At 33.0% G+C, this 17728-nt stretch overlaps 1 protein-coding gene across 1 annotated transcript in view; it reads left to right on the forward strand.

Moving 5' to 3' along the window:
* ZCCHC2 (zinc finger CCHC-type containing 2) overlaps nt 1–17728 on the forward strand; it is an 87787-nt gene that overhangs the window by 22758 nt on the left and 47301 nt on the right. The window contains 3 exon segments of the mRNA XM_020995701.2: nt 4737–4848; nt 10291–10367; nt 14164–14235. Coding sequence (XP_020851360.1) covers nt 4737–4848; nt 10291–10367; nt 14164–14235 — 261 coding nt within the window.

Genomic DNA, 17728 nt, shown 5'->3' on the forward strand with positions numbered 1-17728 from the left:
CCCCCTTCCCCATCGTCACAAACTGGTGGTACATTCCTCACGATAATTACCGTGGATTTATTTTGTTTATATTTTAGATGTACGTGTTCTCTTCTTCTTAAAATGTGAACTCTTTGAAGGCAAGGATTGTTTCCTTTTCTGTGTTTTTATCTTCTGTTCTTGGTGCGGTGTCTGGCACATAGTAGGTCCTTAGTAAAGGCTTGTTTGATTTTTGTGAAATGGCATTGCTCATAGTCTTGACCTTTTTAGTAATATTTGTAGAATTAGTGTGGTCCTTGGGTTCCATGTCCTTCAACAAGAAAATCAAGTGTTCTGCTGGCTAAGGCAGTTTTCTAGGTGCTTTTGATGACTCCTGTGGTGTTCTGATTGTTGTATATCAGCTAAACTTTTGTGAGAACTAATGAAAATTAAAATATAGCTTCAGTTTTATTCATTACCTGTTTTTCAGAATCAATAGCTTAGTTAAGTTAGGTTTAATTAATTTTTATCCTTTTGTTTTAGTGATTTAATTTTTACTGGCTCTAACCACCCACCCTTAAAGATTCTGAAATGATCTCAAAATCAGTATGCCATCTTTAACCGTTAAAATATAATCTAACTCTTCTTTTTTTGGGGGGGGGGTTAGTGAGGCAATCGGGGTTAAGTGACTTGCCCACCACCACCAGGTGGTGAAGTAGATAGAGCACCAGCCCTGAAGTCAGGAGGACCTGAGTTCAAATGCGGCCTCAGACCAAACACTTGACATGTACTAGCTGTGTGACCCTGGGCAAGTCACTTAACCCCGATTGCCTTAAAAAAAATCATTTATACTGTGTGGTTATAAAACTTCAGTAGCTTTTGGTTTCTTTTGTTTCTTAAGTCTGAGCTTTATTTTCTATCACATATTCTACTTCGCTCACTTTAATTTTTAGTTCATCAGCTGTTAAGTCATATTTTGTTGACTTGCTTAGAGGATCTGGTCAAATTCTTCATATTTTTTTTTCCATTTTTATCCTCTGCAACAGATGTCAGTACTTAAGCTGCACTTATCTTCATTATTTTCTCTTGTCTGTGCTTAACATGAGCATTGCAAGTTAAGAAGTGATCCTTTTGGTAGCCTGAATTATAAGATTGAGAATTGTAGATGATTTGCTTGGGTTAAGGAGTTTCCTCACTAGGAAATTCCTACACCAAAGAAATAAATCCGAGGTCAAGACTAGAAAAAAAGAAGGCAGTGATTTAGGAAATTTGGGAGGAGAGAAGAAATGAAGGAAGTAAGAATGAAGAGGCAAGTTCTTTCTTGGCATTAACTAATACCCCTTATTCACCTTAGTATGGTCTAATTAGGATATTGCTTGTAAAGAAACTTCATAGATATGTTTCAAAACTTTAGACAAAAGTAGAATTTTGCCTCTTGGTGCTTGATATGCTAGATGTCTTTTAAAATTATTACATTGTATTCTCTCATTCCTACTTCAGTTAGAATTACTGATAACTGTCAACTTTGGTATTTTTTTCTGTTGGTCTGATGCACCTGTGTTGATCACTAGTAGGTACCTTGTTTTCAAACTATTTACTAATAGCATTTTGCTTGGTATTATGATTAAAGTGACCAATCTGCGTTTTCTCATGTGTTGATGGTTATATTTCTGATAGATAATGCCTCTTTTACACAACCAAATTTCTTATTTAATTATGGTCAACTCCCACTTGGACTATAACTTCTCTTCACTTTAGATCATTTAAAACACCCAAATCAGGTCAGAGGCCTGAAAAAAATTTAGTTATATTTTTCTTTTAAAATTCCCTCCTGTGTTCTCACAGGAACATTAGAATGTTATATGCCTATATACTGTAAACTGGTAGTTTTCAAATTTTATTTCCTAATGTTGTAAGATTTGAATCTGTAAGGGAATCATAAGTCTGAGTATTTATATGAGGCCATGTATTATATGAGGCTTGCCCTATTGCCCTGTCATCATAATTTTAAAATAGCATCATAATAAATTTTAACCAGTCCTCTTCGTTTTTACTCATTTTTATAACATTGTTCCTATGAAACTAATTTTTTTTCATGGTATTTGATCCAGTATCCTATTTTGATGGAGCAAAATTTCATTGTTAGGCAGCTATACTCTGCAACCTGGTAGTTTTAAAGTTTTATCTCATAGAATTATGATTTCAAAGTTGGGAAAAGAACATTCAGAAAACTAATTCAACCCACTTCTTTTATAGATTAGAAAACAGACTGAGAAAGAAAATTATGACTCATCCAAGGCCACATAAGTTACAAGACTACATAAGTAGCAGAGATCGTTCATATTCATTCCCAGGTCCTCTCATTTCTAATCTCATTCCCCCCCCCCCACTATATCAAGATCTAGAGCCTATTCCTACTTAAGTAATTAGGATAATTTATTCAGAATGAATTTTGTGTGGCTGGAATTTTCTTGGAAGAGATAAACTTCAAGGGTGAAGAATCATTCAGCAAAGCCGTATTGTACGTCTGGTGGATGTACAACTTTTGAATCAAAAGGTGAAAATTTTTATAAAAAATTACAACTAGGAAATACTTGTACTGCTTCATATTGATCACAGAGATGGATTTAGGTATGTTTTTAAGGCTTTTCAGTGAAATTAAATGTAGCCTGGGTTAAATAAAATTAGTCTAAGAACATCTTTTAAAAACAAACAAAAAGTATTCAGAACCTCAGGACTTCCCAGGTAGTGAGGAAGTTTCAAAAAAAGAGAGGAACAACAGCTTTTGTTTTAACTAGCATGTAGTTTTATTCAAGTATGCACAAAAATTTAAATCACTCTAAACTTAGAATGAACACTTAGTGATATTTTAATCATTTGCGTTTTATGAACCATCACTTTTGTTGCAGAATATGAATTACACAATTGGAGTGTGCATACATAATCTGCTTGATAATTGGTTGAGTGACCATGGAGGAATACCAAAGTTTGGTATTATTGGTATTTGGTGCTTATAAAATTTAAAGTATTGTGCTACTGAGCATAGAAAGGCAAAAAGAATAGTTTCTGCACTTAAGGAGTTTACTTTCTGTCTACTGGGAGGGAAATTAAATAGATATAAAATTTCTCATATAATGGAATAGATATCAAATTTGGAACCCTGACTTTGTGTTGACTATAGGCAAGTCTTTTTTTTTTTTTATCGCAAGAGCTTTGTCATCGACAAAATGAAGGGGCTGGGCTGAGTGATCTATTAAGGTTCCTTCCAACATTTAAGTCCTTTAACATACTCCATTCCCAGTTTGCACTACAACATCTTATTAGAATCATATTACCATTTGAGATATGACAAATTAAAAAGAGGGATCTAGAAAATTACAAAGGAATAAATGCAAATGAACTTTGTAAAAAGATATAATAATTTTAGTATAATTGGTTTCCTTTGTAATCCAATATATTTTATTTTATGACTTTAAAAACATTATACTGGAAGGGACTCATAAATTCAATGGCATATATAATGTCAAAGGTCCGTGACATAAAAAAAGTTTAACAGCTAATTTAAAGGATTACACTTTTTTGATCCCAGGGATTCCTTCCTGTTCAGTATGCTCTATGGCACCATGTGCCAAATGTTGGAAATACGAAGACAAAAATGAAACAGTTCTTAACCCCAAAGAGCTTACATTTTATTAGGGAGGTTTTACACATTAGAAGGGGAAGGAACTAGTAACTGGAAAGGTGGGGTGGGGTATCAGGAAAAGATGTCATGTAGAAAGTGACATTTGAGCTGAGCTTTGAAGGAAAGGGATTCTAAGAGGTAGAGGTGAGGAGAGGGTTGCACTCCAGGTGTGAAGAACTACCAGCCACACATACATATATGGAGAGAGAGTGTCAGTCACATTGAATTTTGGTTTCTTTAATTTGGATCTTTTGGGGGGGGGGTGAGGCAATGAGGGTTAAGTGACTTGCCTAGGGTCACACAGCTAGTAAGTGTCAATTATCTGAGGCCAGATTTGAACTCAGGTCCTCCTTACTCCAAGGCCGGAGCTGTATCCACTGTGCCACCTACCTGCCCCCTAATATGGATCTTTCATCATGACCCAATTTATTATGTGACAAGAAAGATTATTCCTTTTTGCATAGAAGTTAAAAATGTCAAACTTGTGTGAAATATAATTTTAAAATTTTCAATTATGCACATAATTAGCAGAAATGTTACTATATAAAATCCTTTGATATTGTTGGAGTTTTTTTTTTTTTAAGTTTTTGGTTTTTGCTTTTGAGAATATATTTCTTATAGCATCTTCAGCACTGACTGTATTTGGAATGCATTAGTCTCCTAAAAATAAGGAAACCTACTGACCAGTCCTCTTGGGATTGCAGTATGTCTGTTATAATTTAGTGAATCCTATGATCTAGAACATCTCTAACTTGTTATTGCATACACGACTCTTCACATCTGGTCTTGGAAACTTTGTACTGGTGACAGTTATCCACTCCTGGACTGCATCCTTTCTTCACCTCTACCTCTCAGAATACCTTATTTCTTTCAAACTCAGCTGTAGACCTACTGATAACTGAAAAAACTGTTGACTTCTTTTTGGCTTTCTTATTCTTCATGCCTTCTCTTGACCAATCTCAGTTATCCTTAAAGTTGCTTATAAAATCATTACAAATATTAACAAAAGTATTAAACTTTGAAATTGTTAGAGGAATTCATTATCCTTATTAAAGGTTGTGTAATGTGAATTAATATGACCCTCTCTTTCATCTAGAATGACACTTCCTGTGGTGATTATATTCGAAATAATGAAACCAGTTTGATGGAACAAGCCCCTTTACTTCACGATGGACTTACCATGGCTTCTCATAGAACTCAACGAGAAGGTATGAAGATATTTTTGAGAAGCTCACTGTTGGCTTCAGTATTTCTTAAAGTATGTTAGAAAATTTTACATATTAATTATGGAAATTCACTCAAGACATATTTCACATATTTTGTTTTCAGATAAATTAATAGGGAGAAGGAATGAAAAGGATGCCATTGTAATACAAAGAAATAGGGTAACATTATGGAAGAGAGAAAAGAAATTATTTTCTCTCTTTTGCATTCAGGGAATCCCTTTTCCCATGCAGAGAGGAGAATTAAATGGGAAAAAAATCTGTCATTCACAAGTGATGTCTTTTACCTGAATTTCTGAAGCACCATAAAGTATTTTCATTTTAAACATAATATATCTTCAGAATAGTTGATTTATCTTACTTTCCTGTTAATATTTGGTGTTTTTCAAAGCACTAAAGGGGGCAGTTAGGTGGCTCAGTGAATAGAGCACTGGACCTAGAGTCAGGAAGACCTGAGTTCAAATTCAGCCTTAGACACTTGCTATTTGTGTGGCCCCTTATAAGTTACTTACCCATTTCCTCATCTGAAAAATGGGAATAATAGCAGCTCCTACCTCCCAGGATTGTGAGAATTAAATGAGATAGTAATTGCCAATTGTTTAGCACAGTGGCCGACACATTGTAAGTACTATCTATATAAATGTTGGCTATTATTATTATTACTACTAAAAGATGCTTTTTAAATTGTAGCATAATACCCATTTAAACTATGGAACCAGATTATGCCATTATGTTTTTAACTTTACTCCTTATTTTGCCAGTCATTATTTCCTACTTTTAATTTATACTTTGAATACCCAACTATTTTCATTTTTAATGCCTCTCTTAGCAGATAAACTTTTTTCCTGTTAGTTTTAAGATTTAATTCCTTAATAAGTATTTGTAGTAAGTGTTTAGAATCAGTAGTTTTGGAATTTTCTTGTCTGTAGCTGGTTTTGTCTACAGTTGGTCACTGTAACTATTTCAGATGAAAATAACAATCTTGCAAGTCAGTGATACTGCTACCTACAGCTATGTTTTTTTTAGTCATGTTGAATTTCAGTTTATTAAAATTAGATATTTCATCATGTCCCAAATTTTGTGTGACAAGATTTTTCCATTGATGCATAGAAGTTAAAAATGTCAAATGTATGTGAAATATAATTTTTAAATTCTCAATTTATGGTCAAAATTGGCAGAAATGTTGCTATATAATCTTTGAGATTGCTGGGTTTTTGTTTTATTTTTTAAATTTTTTTGGTTTTGCTTTTAAGATTACATTTTTGGTAAAAAATTTTTTTATTGTACACTTAAATACAAAATGATAAAAGAAAAAAAATCTGCCATGTGCACAGCAGACCATAAGAGAGAATTTAATAAAAAACAGTAAATTTTCATCTCCAGAAAACCTATGTAATAACTATTACATATTGTTTTCAAAACTGCCCAGCTTTTTATTGCTTCCTTGTTGGTTTTCTTTTGTTCTCTGCTGTGTACTTTTTCCTATTCCCCCTTCCGCCCCAAGAAAGCTACAATTAAGCGTGGAGATATATATATATATATATATATATATATATATATATATATATATATATATATATCTATAAATATATATACACACACATATATATGTATATGTGTGTATATATATATGTATATATGTGTGTGTGTATATATGTGTATATGTGTTGCGTGTATATATGCATGCATACACACACACACACGTATGCTTAGTTGTAAACGTAGACACATATACACTCATACACATATATGTAAGACCATACTATACTTATTTCCTTCTTTCACACTAGAGGTGGATAGCATCTTCCTTCATAAATCCAAGTCTTTTCATGTTTTTCTAAATGAACCAGCTGATAGTTGCCTATACTGCAGCAATATTCCTTTCTGGATTCAAACAGCATCTTCCTTCATAAGATTTTTGAGGTTAATTTGGGTATTTATAATAGAATGACATAGTTGCTCAAAGTGGTTTTTAAAACAATACTGCTGTTACTGTATACAGTTTCTCTTGGTTCTGCTCATTTCACTTTTCATTATTTTGTGGAGCTCTCACCATGCTTTTCTAAAATCATTGAGCTCATCGTTTTTTATAGCAAAGTTATATTCCATCCTGAACATTTCCATAATTTGTTTAGCCATTCCCCAATTGATAGGCATCCCCTCAATTTCCAATTCTTTGCCACCACAGAGAGAGCTGCTATAAATATTTTAGAAAATACAGGATTTTTTCCATTTTCCCTAATCCTTTTGGGAAACAGACGTAATCGTGGTATGGCTGGGTCAAAGGGTATAGGCAGTTTAATAACTGGTTGGGCATACATTTCTTATAGCATCTTCAACACCGACTTTTTGTATTCAAGATGTTAGTCTCCTAAAAATAGTGAAACTTTCTGACCAATTCCCAACTCTAGCGGTTAACATAGGGACAAAGAATACCTCCAGAGAGCCTAGAAGGCTGTGAGGTTTAGGTAGTACGTGCCCAAAAAATATTGTGAAGACCTTAGGGGTACAGGTAGTGTTTCTTCATCATTACTCCTGATTAAGGTTAAGGATTTAGAAGAGAAGCTGACTTTGGAAGTGAACAGCCAATGAAGGTAGTGTTTGAAATGTAATTTTGATTTCTGAAATAGAAATAATAGACTTTTGGCCAAGGATGAAGTGTTTCTAAGAAGGACCAATTAAAATGCATTTCTTAAGTACAAATCTACTTAAGAGGAATTTAAATTGAAAAGAAAGGTGTAGAAAACTACCCATAGAGATCTGTGACAGCCCTGGCTTCCCACAAAGACTAACAAGTAATAGAAGATGAATAGCTGGTGACTTGTCATTGACTTACTTCTTGGCTGTTTCATTCCCACCCTCTCCAGCTTCCATGCCTGGTACAACACTTTTAGGCCTGATAGCCCTGCCTTGCTGGTTGGTGGTTGCCTCATTTGATCACTGTATGTAGGCCTGGATTGGAGACATTCATTCTACTCCCCTGCCATTTCCTCAGTCGCCACCATCTTGCCATGCACTTACTCCTAGAACCTCTGCCCTGAACTGCCCTTCACCCCCCTTCCTTGACTCCACTCATCAGTCTGTCTCTTTATGAAATAAAGTCCCTTCCCTGGCCACTGTTCCCCAGATGCATTGTCTCCCCCTGTAAGCTCTTGAGTGGCAAATTAGACTATTTTTGCTTTTGCATTTTATTTCTAATGCTTAATACCGTGTTTGGCACCTAGTAAGTGCATAATAACTGCTTTTTCATTGATTCATTCATGGAAAATAATATCCAAGAAGTGAGCCTCAAATGTCTCTCATAAAATGCCCAGGGTGTACTAGAGATCTAATGTAGCGAGGCAGATTTTATTTCATAGGCATCTCTTACAACTTTGTAGGATAAGAATCATGACTAGAATATGGCTCTATTAGAGTATGCTTTATTCAAAAAGAATAAAATAAATGTGCTGTGAGGTGAAGAAGAATAGTATATGTAGAGTTATATGAAAAAATCCAGATATCTGAGAAAGAAGCAGATTTGAGATTATTTGTATAAAGGTAAGTGGGAAAAGACAGCAGTAGTGTTAGAGCATATACTACAGACCACCTGGCTAGGAGGAGGAAATTAGATGGGTTTGGGAAATAGGTCACAAGTCTGGCGTGTAATCTTGATACTACAGTGATGGGGAACTTCAAATGAGCATTAACTGGATTTCTCTCTGCTACTGTTTTGTAAGTCCTTGCCCCCAAAAGCAAAGCAGATATTTGACTTAAGGATTTCAGCGTTGAAAACATATAAAAAGAGGTACTACTATGCTTAACTAATTCTGACCAACTAGTAAGACCTGGTTTAAGTAGAAACTTAAGGAACAAATCAAGTGACTACTGTATCCTAGTTTTATAATAAAGGAGAGGTTGGGAGGCAGCATGGTATATTGGAAAGAATGCTGAATAGTGTGGAGCCTTTGGCCTGAGTTTCAATCATGGTTCTGCTACTTAGTATCATTATGTCCTTGAGAAGGTTACATAGCCTCTTGGCTTCAGCTTCCTTAACTGTAAATGAAGGGAGTTGTACTAGATAACCTTTAAGGACTCTTCTAGCTTCTCTAGATCTATGATCCTACTGAATGGTAGTCATAATCCAACATGTACCGTAGGTTTTTACAGAAGCAGGTTTTAGAGTTTGGAGAAAGGTTAGCTGAGATTCAGTGGCCTCATATTTTAATTCTAAAAAATGAAATTCATAAGACACAAGTCGAAATTATTTTGGTGAGGAGGAAAAGAGAGACTACTTAAAAGAATTGAATATGTACTTGACCAACTTAGATTTTATTTTTTAAAACTTGTATAGAAGATAGAAGTCAAGGCTGAGAATGAATATAAAAGTTTTCAGTATGTCTTGGTTCTTAAAAAATGTAATCTCAAAAGCAAAAACAAAAAACCCCCAGCAATCTCAAAGATTATTTAGCACCATTTCTGCCAATTATGCCCATAATTGAGAATTTAAAAATTATATTTCACATAAATTTGACATTTTAAACTTCTATGCATCAATGGAAAAATCTTTCCACATAAAATATGGAACATGATGAAATATCCAGCTTTAATAAACTGAAATTCAACATGACTAAAAAAAACATAGCTATGGATAGCAGTGTCACTGACTTGCAAAGTGGTCATATTATATTTCACACAAGTTTGACATTTTTAACTTCTGTGCAAAAGTGAAAGAATCTTTATTTTTAAAATTTTTTTTGTTTTTGCTTTTGAGAATTCATTTTTTATAGCATCTTCAGCACTGACTGTATTTGGGAGACATCAGTCTCCTAAAAATAGTGAAACCTACTGACCAGTCCTCTTGGGATTGCAGTATGTCTGTTATAATTTAGTGGATTCCATGATCTAAAACATCTCTAACTTGTTATTGCATATACAACTTTCCACCTCTGGTCTTGGTAACATTTGCTATCCTTGTGAGCAAGATAGAAGAGATAGTATGATAAATAGTATAAATAATACTGTGGTTATAGTATCATTTGGTTTTGAAACTGGTTGAATGCCTAGAATGAAAATTAGTGCCTAAAGCATGAGAATTAGTGGCTTAATGTCAAATAGGAAGACCATCTTTAGTGGAGCATCCTGAGAAATTTGTCTTTAGCCATGTGCTTTCAACAATTTTAGTGGTGACTTATCTAGAAGCTTAGGTGACATGCTTGTCAAACTTGATTATGATGTGTTTTCTTCTAATGATAGGTTTTCTGCTAACACTCTTAAGTCTTATAATTTGAGAAATTTCTTTCATGGGAGTTTGGAGAAAGTGTCTTATCTCTTAATTGATGGATAGCAAATTAATACTTTCCCATCTTGTCTCAACGTCAAAAGAGTTTTAGCCATGGTTTTGTGTTTGTTATTGAAATAAAACTAAGTCATTCTCTTTCTTTTCAGCTGTACACATTGAGAAAATAATACTGAAAGGAGCACAAAGAAAAAGGGCTGACAAGCATTGGGAATACACCTTCAAAGTAAGTTAAAATATTGAGATACTTAGAGTATTTGTTATGTCAGATTTTTTTTAAGGTAGAAACTGACGTTTTGAAAAAAAAACCTTGTAATTTCAGTTGTGTGGGTGTATGATCAAATATTTGCATTGATAGACTATTATGAAGTATCTATTTTCAAAAATTGGAATACAATACAGCATAACATTAAAATGATGCTGAACATATTTTAATCTTTGATTAAATGAATTGCATTTATAGGATTGTAGACTGAAGGGACCAGAGAGGTATCAAGTTAAACCTCTTTTTATTGAAAAAACTGAGATTCACTGAGGTTAAGTGAATCAGTATTACCAGAATTTGTTACATACAAAAAATGTGTACTTTCTTAATTTTCACTGGAGATATTCATGTCACATTTTGATGCCTAGAAATTTGTTTTTAAGAAAACAAATGAGTAAAATTTTACATTTTTTTAACTTTGAAGGGATTGCCTATAACAAATACTTTTGCAATGTTGTGTCTTGAGAACGTTTGATTATGAGTGCTTTAGTAGAAATGAAGAATTTTAAAAACTTTTGTTTTGTAGAATGCTAAGAAAAAAGTTTACAATGTTGGGTGGGAAAAAGGAACAAAAAAATCCCTTAGGATTATTTCTAATGTGGTAAGGTAACAATGTAGCTTCTTTGGCTTCCTTCAAGTCTCAGCTAGTGTCTCACCCTTAGGCAAGAAGCCTTTCCCAGTCCTTGATCTTAGTGCTGTCTTTCTGAGATTGTCTCCAGTTTAACCTCCATGTATCTTATTCGTACATAGTTTTTATTAACATGTCTGCCTAATAGACTGAGCTACTTGAAACTAGTGACTGCCTTTTGTTTTCTTTTGCTTTTCTTTATATCTTCAGTGATTAGTACAGTGCTTAATAAATGCTTGCTTGTTGACATGTGTCTTAATGACTTCATTAAGGTATTGTGAAGACTATCGTCAGTTTCCTTATCTGTAAAAAGGAGTTGGCTTAGAGCTCTTAAAATTCTGTCATTATATTGAGATTTGAATGAGAAAATATGTGACAATACTTTAGGTTTTCAAAGTTAGATGCATATGTATACATAACATATATGGTGCTGTTTCAAGTTGGATAATAGAAGCAAAGGCATAGGCAAGTATAACCTGCTATACAATATAGTACAGATAGATTTTTTTATTTAAATAAGTTTTTATCAATAATCTTTTATTTTTATATCACTACATTTCCAAATATAGTATATCCTTTCCTCTTCTCCCAGAGAGCATTCTCTTATGACAAAAAGTTAAAAGGAAATGAGGCAGAGCAGCAGAGAAAACTACCCTACTTGTTGAAAAAGCATCTCAAGACATTCAGTGTTCCACACTCATAGCCACCTACTTCTGTGAATAATCTGGAGAGGAGCCTTTTCATATCTCTTCTTTAGGGACAAGCTTGGTCATTATAATTTTATAGCATTCCATATCCACTGTTATTGCTGCTTCCATTTGCATTGCTCTAGTCATTATGTATATTGTTTTCTTGGTGCTTCATTTTACGTCAATTAATGTCTTCTCATGTTTATCAGTAAATAATATATTCATCATTTCTTGTGGCATCCCCAGTAGAAATAAATCATTTTTATCATTATCCCCCTAAGGACATATGTCTACCAGTGGAATTTCTGGGTCAAAGAGTGTGGACAGTTTAGTTACTTTGTTCATATAGTTACACATTAACAGTATTATTTTTATAAAGAGGTATAGTTAGTGCTTTTAACATACTAGTGTAGGATTATCTTTTGCTCAGCTATCTTAATTGTAACAGACAACTAATTGAGATACATGTGTAAAGTACTTTATAAATGTGAAAATATTATATAAGTATACAAGTGCTAGCAATTATTTTAGTAATTTTTAAATTTATTTTTGTTTTGCTTATTTTACTCTCCATCTATTTCTACAATTCTTTCCATATTTGTCTGAATTGTTCATACTTATCATTTCTTACTGCACAATAATAATTTCTTATATTCTTAGGCCTTAGTTTTTTCATTCGTCCCCCAATTTGTGGTCACCTACTTTGTTTCTAAGGGTGCTGCTTTACATATTTTGGTACATGTTGTACATTTGTTTCTGCCCTTGATCTTCCTTGGTTTATATGCTTATTTGTGGGATCTCTGAGTCAAAAGATAGGGGCATTTCAGTCACTTTTTTTGCATTATTATAACTGGATATACCTAGTATGGTTGGATTTCCTAAAAGCTCTGTTCAGTACTTGAATACTTGTGAATATATCCTGAATAATAGTTTAGAATTATGCTAAGAAAGTGAACAAAAACTCTTTGACCAAGACATTCCACTGCTAGGCAGTCTATATATACTATATTGTATAAATTTTACTTCGAGAACAAAGGACAAACAATAACTATATTGCATACCCCAGTGACATCAAAGATAGAAAGAGGTCCTATGTACACCAAAATATTTATAGCTTCCCTTATTGTGGTAGCAAAGAACTGAAAACAAAGTAGAGACCGTTGGGAATGTCTAAATAGATTGTGGTACGTGAAGGTAACAAAATGTCACTACTGTTAAAAAAAAAAAAGGACTATTATAAAGAATTCAGAAAGTCATGGGAAGACTTGTAAAAACTGTTGTCGAGTACAGTGAGCAGAACCAAGAAAAGAATATCCATGACTGTAGCAATATAAACAGAGGGAAAATACCCCAAACTGAACACTACATAGTTATGATCACCAAGCTTGGTTGGTGTTGAGAGTTGAAGAGTTGAGAAAATGTTTTATGTCTTCATGTAGAGGACTATGGATATATAATGCTGTATATACTCTCTATGTTTTAGTTAATTTGCTTTACTGATTTGTAATCCGTTACAAGGGGTGGCTCAAGGAAGTAGGGAGGAAATATAAAGAAATTTTTTTAAAGGAGAAAAAGTGAAGTAGTATACCTCTCTATAAGGACAGACCCTCTAACATTAATTGTTCCCATCTTCTGTCACTTTGCCAGTTTGTATGGTATGAAATAAAATCACACAGTTATTTTAATTTGTGTTTCTCTTGCTATTAGTGAGTGGGAGCGTATTTTCATGTGGTCTTTTATTGTGTGCAATTTTCCTTTTGAAAACTTTTTTCATATTATTTATCTACTTATATATTGGGAAATGCTTGTGCTGTTTTATATTTATCTTGATTACTTATATAGGATGTCATACTTTTATCATATCTTATGCAGAGCTTTTTTTCCATTCAACTCTTTTTCTCCTGAGTCTTTTCTCATTTTCCCCCCACACAAAACGTTTTTAGTTTTAGGTGTCAGAATTGCCTGTTTTGTTTTTTTGTGGATCCCTTATTGACTAGTGAATTCAACTTTTGGTTTTTCATTGACTGTTAAGATTTTGTACGTTCATCTAAGCAAGCTAAGATATCCAGATGCTTTAAGGGCCTCAGATAATAAAGAACACATTGGGTTTTATACCTTTCCTTTGGCAAACATTCACCTTCAACCTTGTCACCTCAAAACACACCATTTGTTGGAAGTTGTGTGATTTAATTGAGTTTAAAGTTCCAGTAAACTATAAGAGAGTATTTTTCACAATTCATTTCCTTATATCACATGACAGACTTGAGATTTTTCTATTGGGATGTTTTAAGAAGAAGATAACAGAGCAAAGCAGGTTATTTTAAAAGATTTGTTTCATTGATAGGCTCACTTCTTTTTTAATAGCTTCAACTTATACAAAACTTTCAAAAAAAATTTCTGTTGCAGGAAGTAAACATGCAATATGTTTTTTCTCTATCAGGTAAACTGGTCTGATCTTTCTGTAACAACTGTAACAAAAACACATCAAGAACTACAAGAATTCCTACTAAAGGTATGTATTTTTAATAAGGCTACATAGTAATGGCCTGCCCAATTTTAATAAAAGCCTTAGATATAGGGAATAAATTTTAATTTTAATATAAGGATACCAGAGAGGCATCTTCTTTCATTTCATTTTCAGAATGTTACTTTAACCAATGTTAATTGAAAGAAAATTTTCACTTTTAAATTTGTTTACTATATATTAACTTTCTTTCAATGATGGAAATAGTGAAATTTTTGCTCTTATGGAAACCAAGTCTAACTCCACATCTCTTACTGAAAGTTTTGTGTTGTTAACTTGGGGGATTGTGGAAAGAATGGTTTCCAGGAAATTAAGTCAACCTCATTTCTGTAAAACTTTTCACAAACTTAAAAAAGAAAGTCATTCGTAAGACTTCCTACTCCCATCTTCCTATATCTCCAAGTAAAAATTTTGATGGAATTTTTAAGCCAGTAAGCAGGAGATAGTGATAAAATAGTTTGTTTTGTTTTTTAGCTACTCATAGATGATCTGGTTCTTGATAGTTGTAGTTTACCTTTCTATAGTTGATATTTATAATAAGTTTATGTATGTAGTGAATGATAAACTAGATTAATAATGTACAATATTTGTGCATTTATGACTTATTAAATTATTAAAAGTTTTCTTTACATATGCACATGGTCTGCAGTTTTCCATAGCACACTGCTGATCTCCAAAAATTCCCATTTAATTGTTGATGGGCAACCTGGAATAACCAAAACCATGAATATTGAGGGATAACTGTATATTTTATTCCTTTGACCTGAAATAGCATCTTTGCCTCTTATGTTCCATTCTGCACTATAGTTATTACGTGCTATTTTCTCAATCCTCTCCGTCCCCCAACTAGATTATAAGCTTTATGAGGAAAGGGACCACCTTGTCTTTTTCTCTTGCCACACTTGCCACAGCACCTAACAGTCCTTTGCAGATATTAGTCACTTAATAAATAGTGGTTTCATGAATGAATTTGTAAATGAAATAGTAATTTAAAACAACCTTACTTGAATATATTGGGAATTTTAGGTGGGGTGGTTTTAAATTTTTCTTCTTGCACATTTGAAAAAAAATTAAATTTATTAAAGTTTAATTATCAGTAAAATCATATTTGAGAGATTAAGGAAAGGAGGCTAGAAATATTTGAAGTATTATTAGTAGTTTTTGCTTATTGTGGGTATGCCTTATATCTTTTAGTTGTTAGATAATTGACAACAACGTGCCAAATTTTTATGAGTAAAACGAATCCTTTTGAATAAGCAAAATTTTGTGAATATAAACTGAGTAATTCAGGGGATCAATTCTTAAACAAATAGATTTTTACCTTGGCATTGTCTGATAGCTTTTAGATTTTAATTTTTTTCTTCCTTTCTACTTCTCTGCCTTCTACCTCTATCCTGCAAGTTGTACAGCAAAAGAAAAAAAAAAAGTAAAGAAAAAAATCTTTATGATAAATATGTATAGTCAAGCAAAGCATGTTCTTCTCATTGGCCATGTCTAGAAACATGTATCTCATTCTGCATTTTGATTACATCTCCTGTCTGTGAGGAGATACGTTTATTGTGTTTCATTTTTGATCCTCCAGAATAGTGTTTGGTCATTTCATCAATAATTGTTAAGTCTTTTAAAGTTTTTCAAAGTTATTTTCTTTATAATGTTGTTGCTATTGTGTAAGTTGTTATTCTGGTCCTGCTCACTTCATTCTGTATCTGTTCATAAATGTCTTCCCAGTTCTTTCTGAAGCTGTCCATCTCTTATTTCTTAGGGAAATGTGTCATTTCATGTGAAACAATAATAAAAATATTCCATTATACTTGCATACCATAATTTATTTAGCCATTTGCTAAAGGGTGAATATTACTTTAGTTCCACCTTTTTTTTCTTTATTGCTGCTGCAGTAAACATTTTTGTACATGTGGGTCCTTTCCTTTTCCTTTTATTTCTTGGGGTTTAGGCTAGTCATTAGTGTTATTGCTGGGGTACAGTGACTTTGAGAGCATAGTTTCAAATTATTTTCTGGAATGACTGTACCAATTCATAGCTTCAGTAACAATTCATTAGCTTGTGTACTTGTTTTCTTTCACCCTTTCCAATATTTGTGATTTTCCTTGTTATCTTATTTGGCAATCTGATGGGTATGAAGTAGTTTCTTTAGTTGTCATATTTCACATTATTAGTGATTTCAAACATTTTTCAGTATCATTGCTGACAACTTGTATTTCTTCCTTTAAAACTATGTTTTCATATCTTTTAACCATTGATCCATTGGGAGAATGAACCATATTCTTAAAAATGTGGATCAGTTCCTTATATAATGTCTTGGAAATGAGGCCCTTATCAGAAAAACTTGCTGCAAAGGGTTTTTTTTTTTACAATTAGCTCTTTCGCTTCTAATTGTAGATTCATTAGTTTTGTTTACGTGAAAATTTCTTAATTTTATGTACTCAGAATTGTCCATTTTATCTTCTTTGGGCCTCTGTCTTTGGTCATGAACTCTTTTTCTATCTATAATCTCAAAGGTAAATTCTGCTTCTCTGATTTGCTTGTGATGTCACCTTCCACGTCCAAGTCATATATACATTTTGAGTTTGACTTGGTTTAGAGTGTGAGCTATTGGTCTATAGACCAACAATCTAGATCTGTTATGCTAGACTACTTTCTAGCTTCCCATTGGTTTTTCTCTAATAGTAAGATCTTATTTCTTGTTGGGGTAAAGGGTCTTGGGGCTCGCCAGATGCTGTGTTGGTTTTTATGTATATTTTATACTTAATTTGTTCTGTTCCACTGATCTAACCTTTCCAATTATTTTGATGTTTATTGCTTTGTAGTACAGATTCAGGTCTGATATTTCTAGGCCTCCTCTTTCCCATTATTTCCTCATTATTTGACATTTTTGTTCCTCCAGATGAATAATATTTTTTCTAGCTCAATAAAATAATAATTTTGTATGATTGGCAGGGCATTGAATGGGTAAATTAATTTAGTATTGATATTTTTGTTATGTTGGCAGGACCTTTTTATGAACAATTAGTACAAGGATTCTTGGAGTCTTTAAACTTTTAAAAAATATTTTAATAATTGTATTTTGATATAATTGGTTTTTAATCCTACATATTTTATGCATTTAAAAACATTCTGAAAAAAGTCCCATTATACATAAAAGGCTAAGAAACTTAGAATTAGTATTTCTGCAATTATTTAGGTCTTTTTTTCCCCCACAAATAGTGTTTTATAATTATGTTCATATATGGATCCTGTTTGTGTTTTGGTAGATGGACTCTCAAATATTTTATGCACTTTTACTACCCAGTTAAGACTCCACTTTCCAACACTGGAATTTGTTTTCTATATGTTTCTATTTCTGTGCATGTGTTGATTGTATTCATCCTTCTTTTGTCCAGTTAAGGTGAAAGTGAAGTCCATGGGATGCTTGTTCGCCCACTGCTTCCTGTATATTTGTATACTCTTCAGTTCATTTACCCTT

Source organism: Phascolarctos cinereus, unplaced genomic scaffold, assembly GCF_003287225.1.
Source record: "Phascolarctos cinereus isolate Bilbo 61053 unplaced genomic scaffold, phaCin_HiC Scaffold_4;HRSCAF=312, whole genome shotgun sequence".
Taxonomy (NCBI): domain Eukaryota; kingdom Metazoa; phylum Chordata; class Mammalia; order Diprotodontia; family Phascolarctidae; genus Phascolarctos; species Phascolarctos cinereus.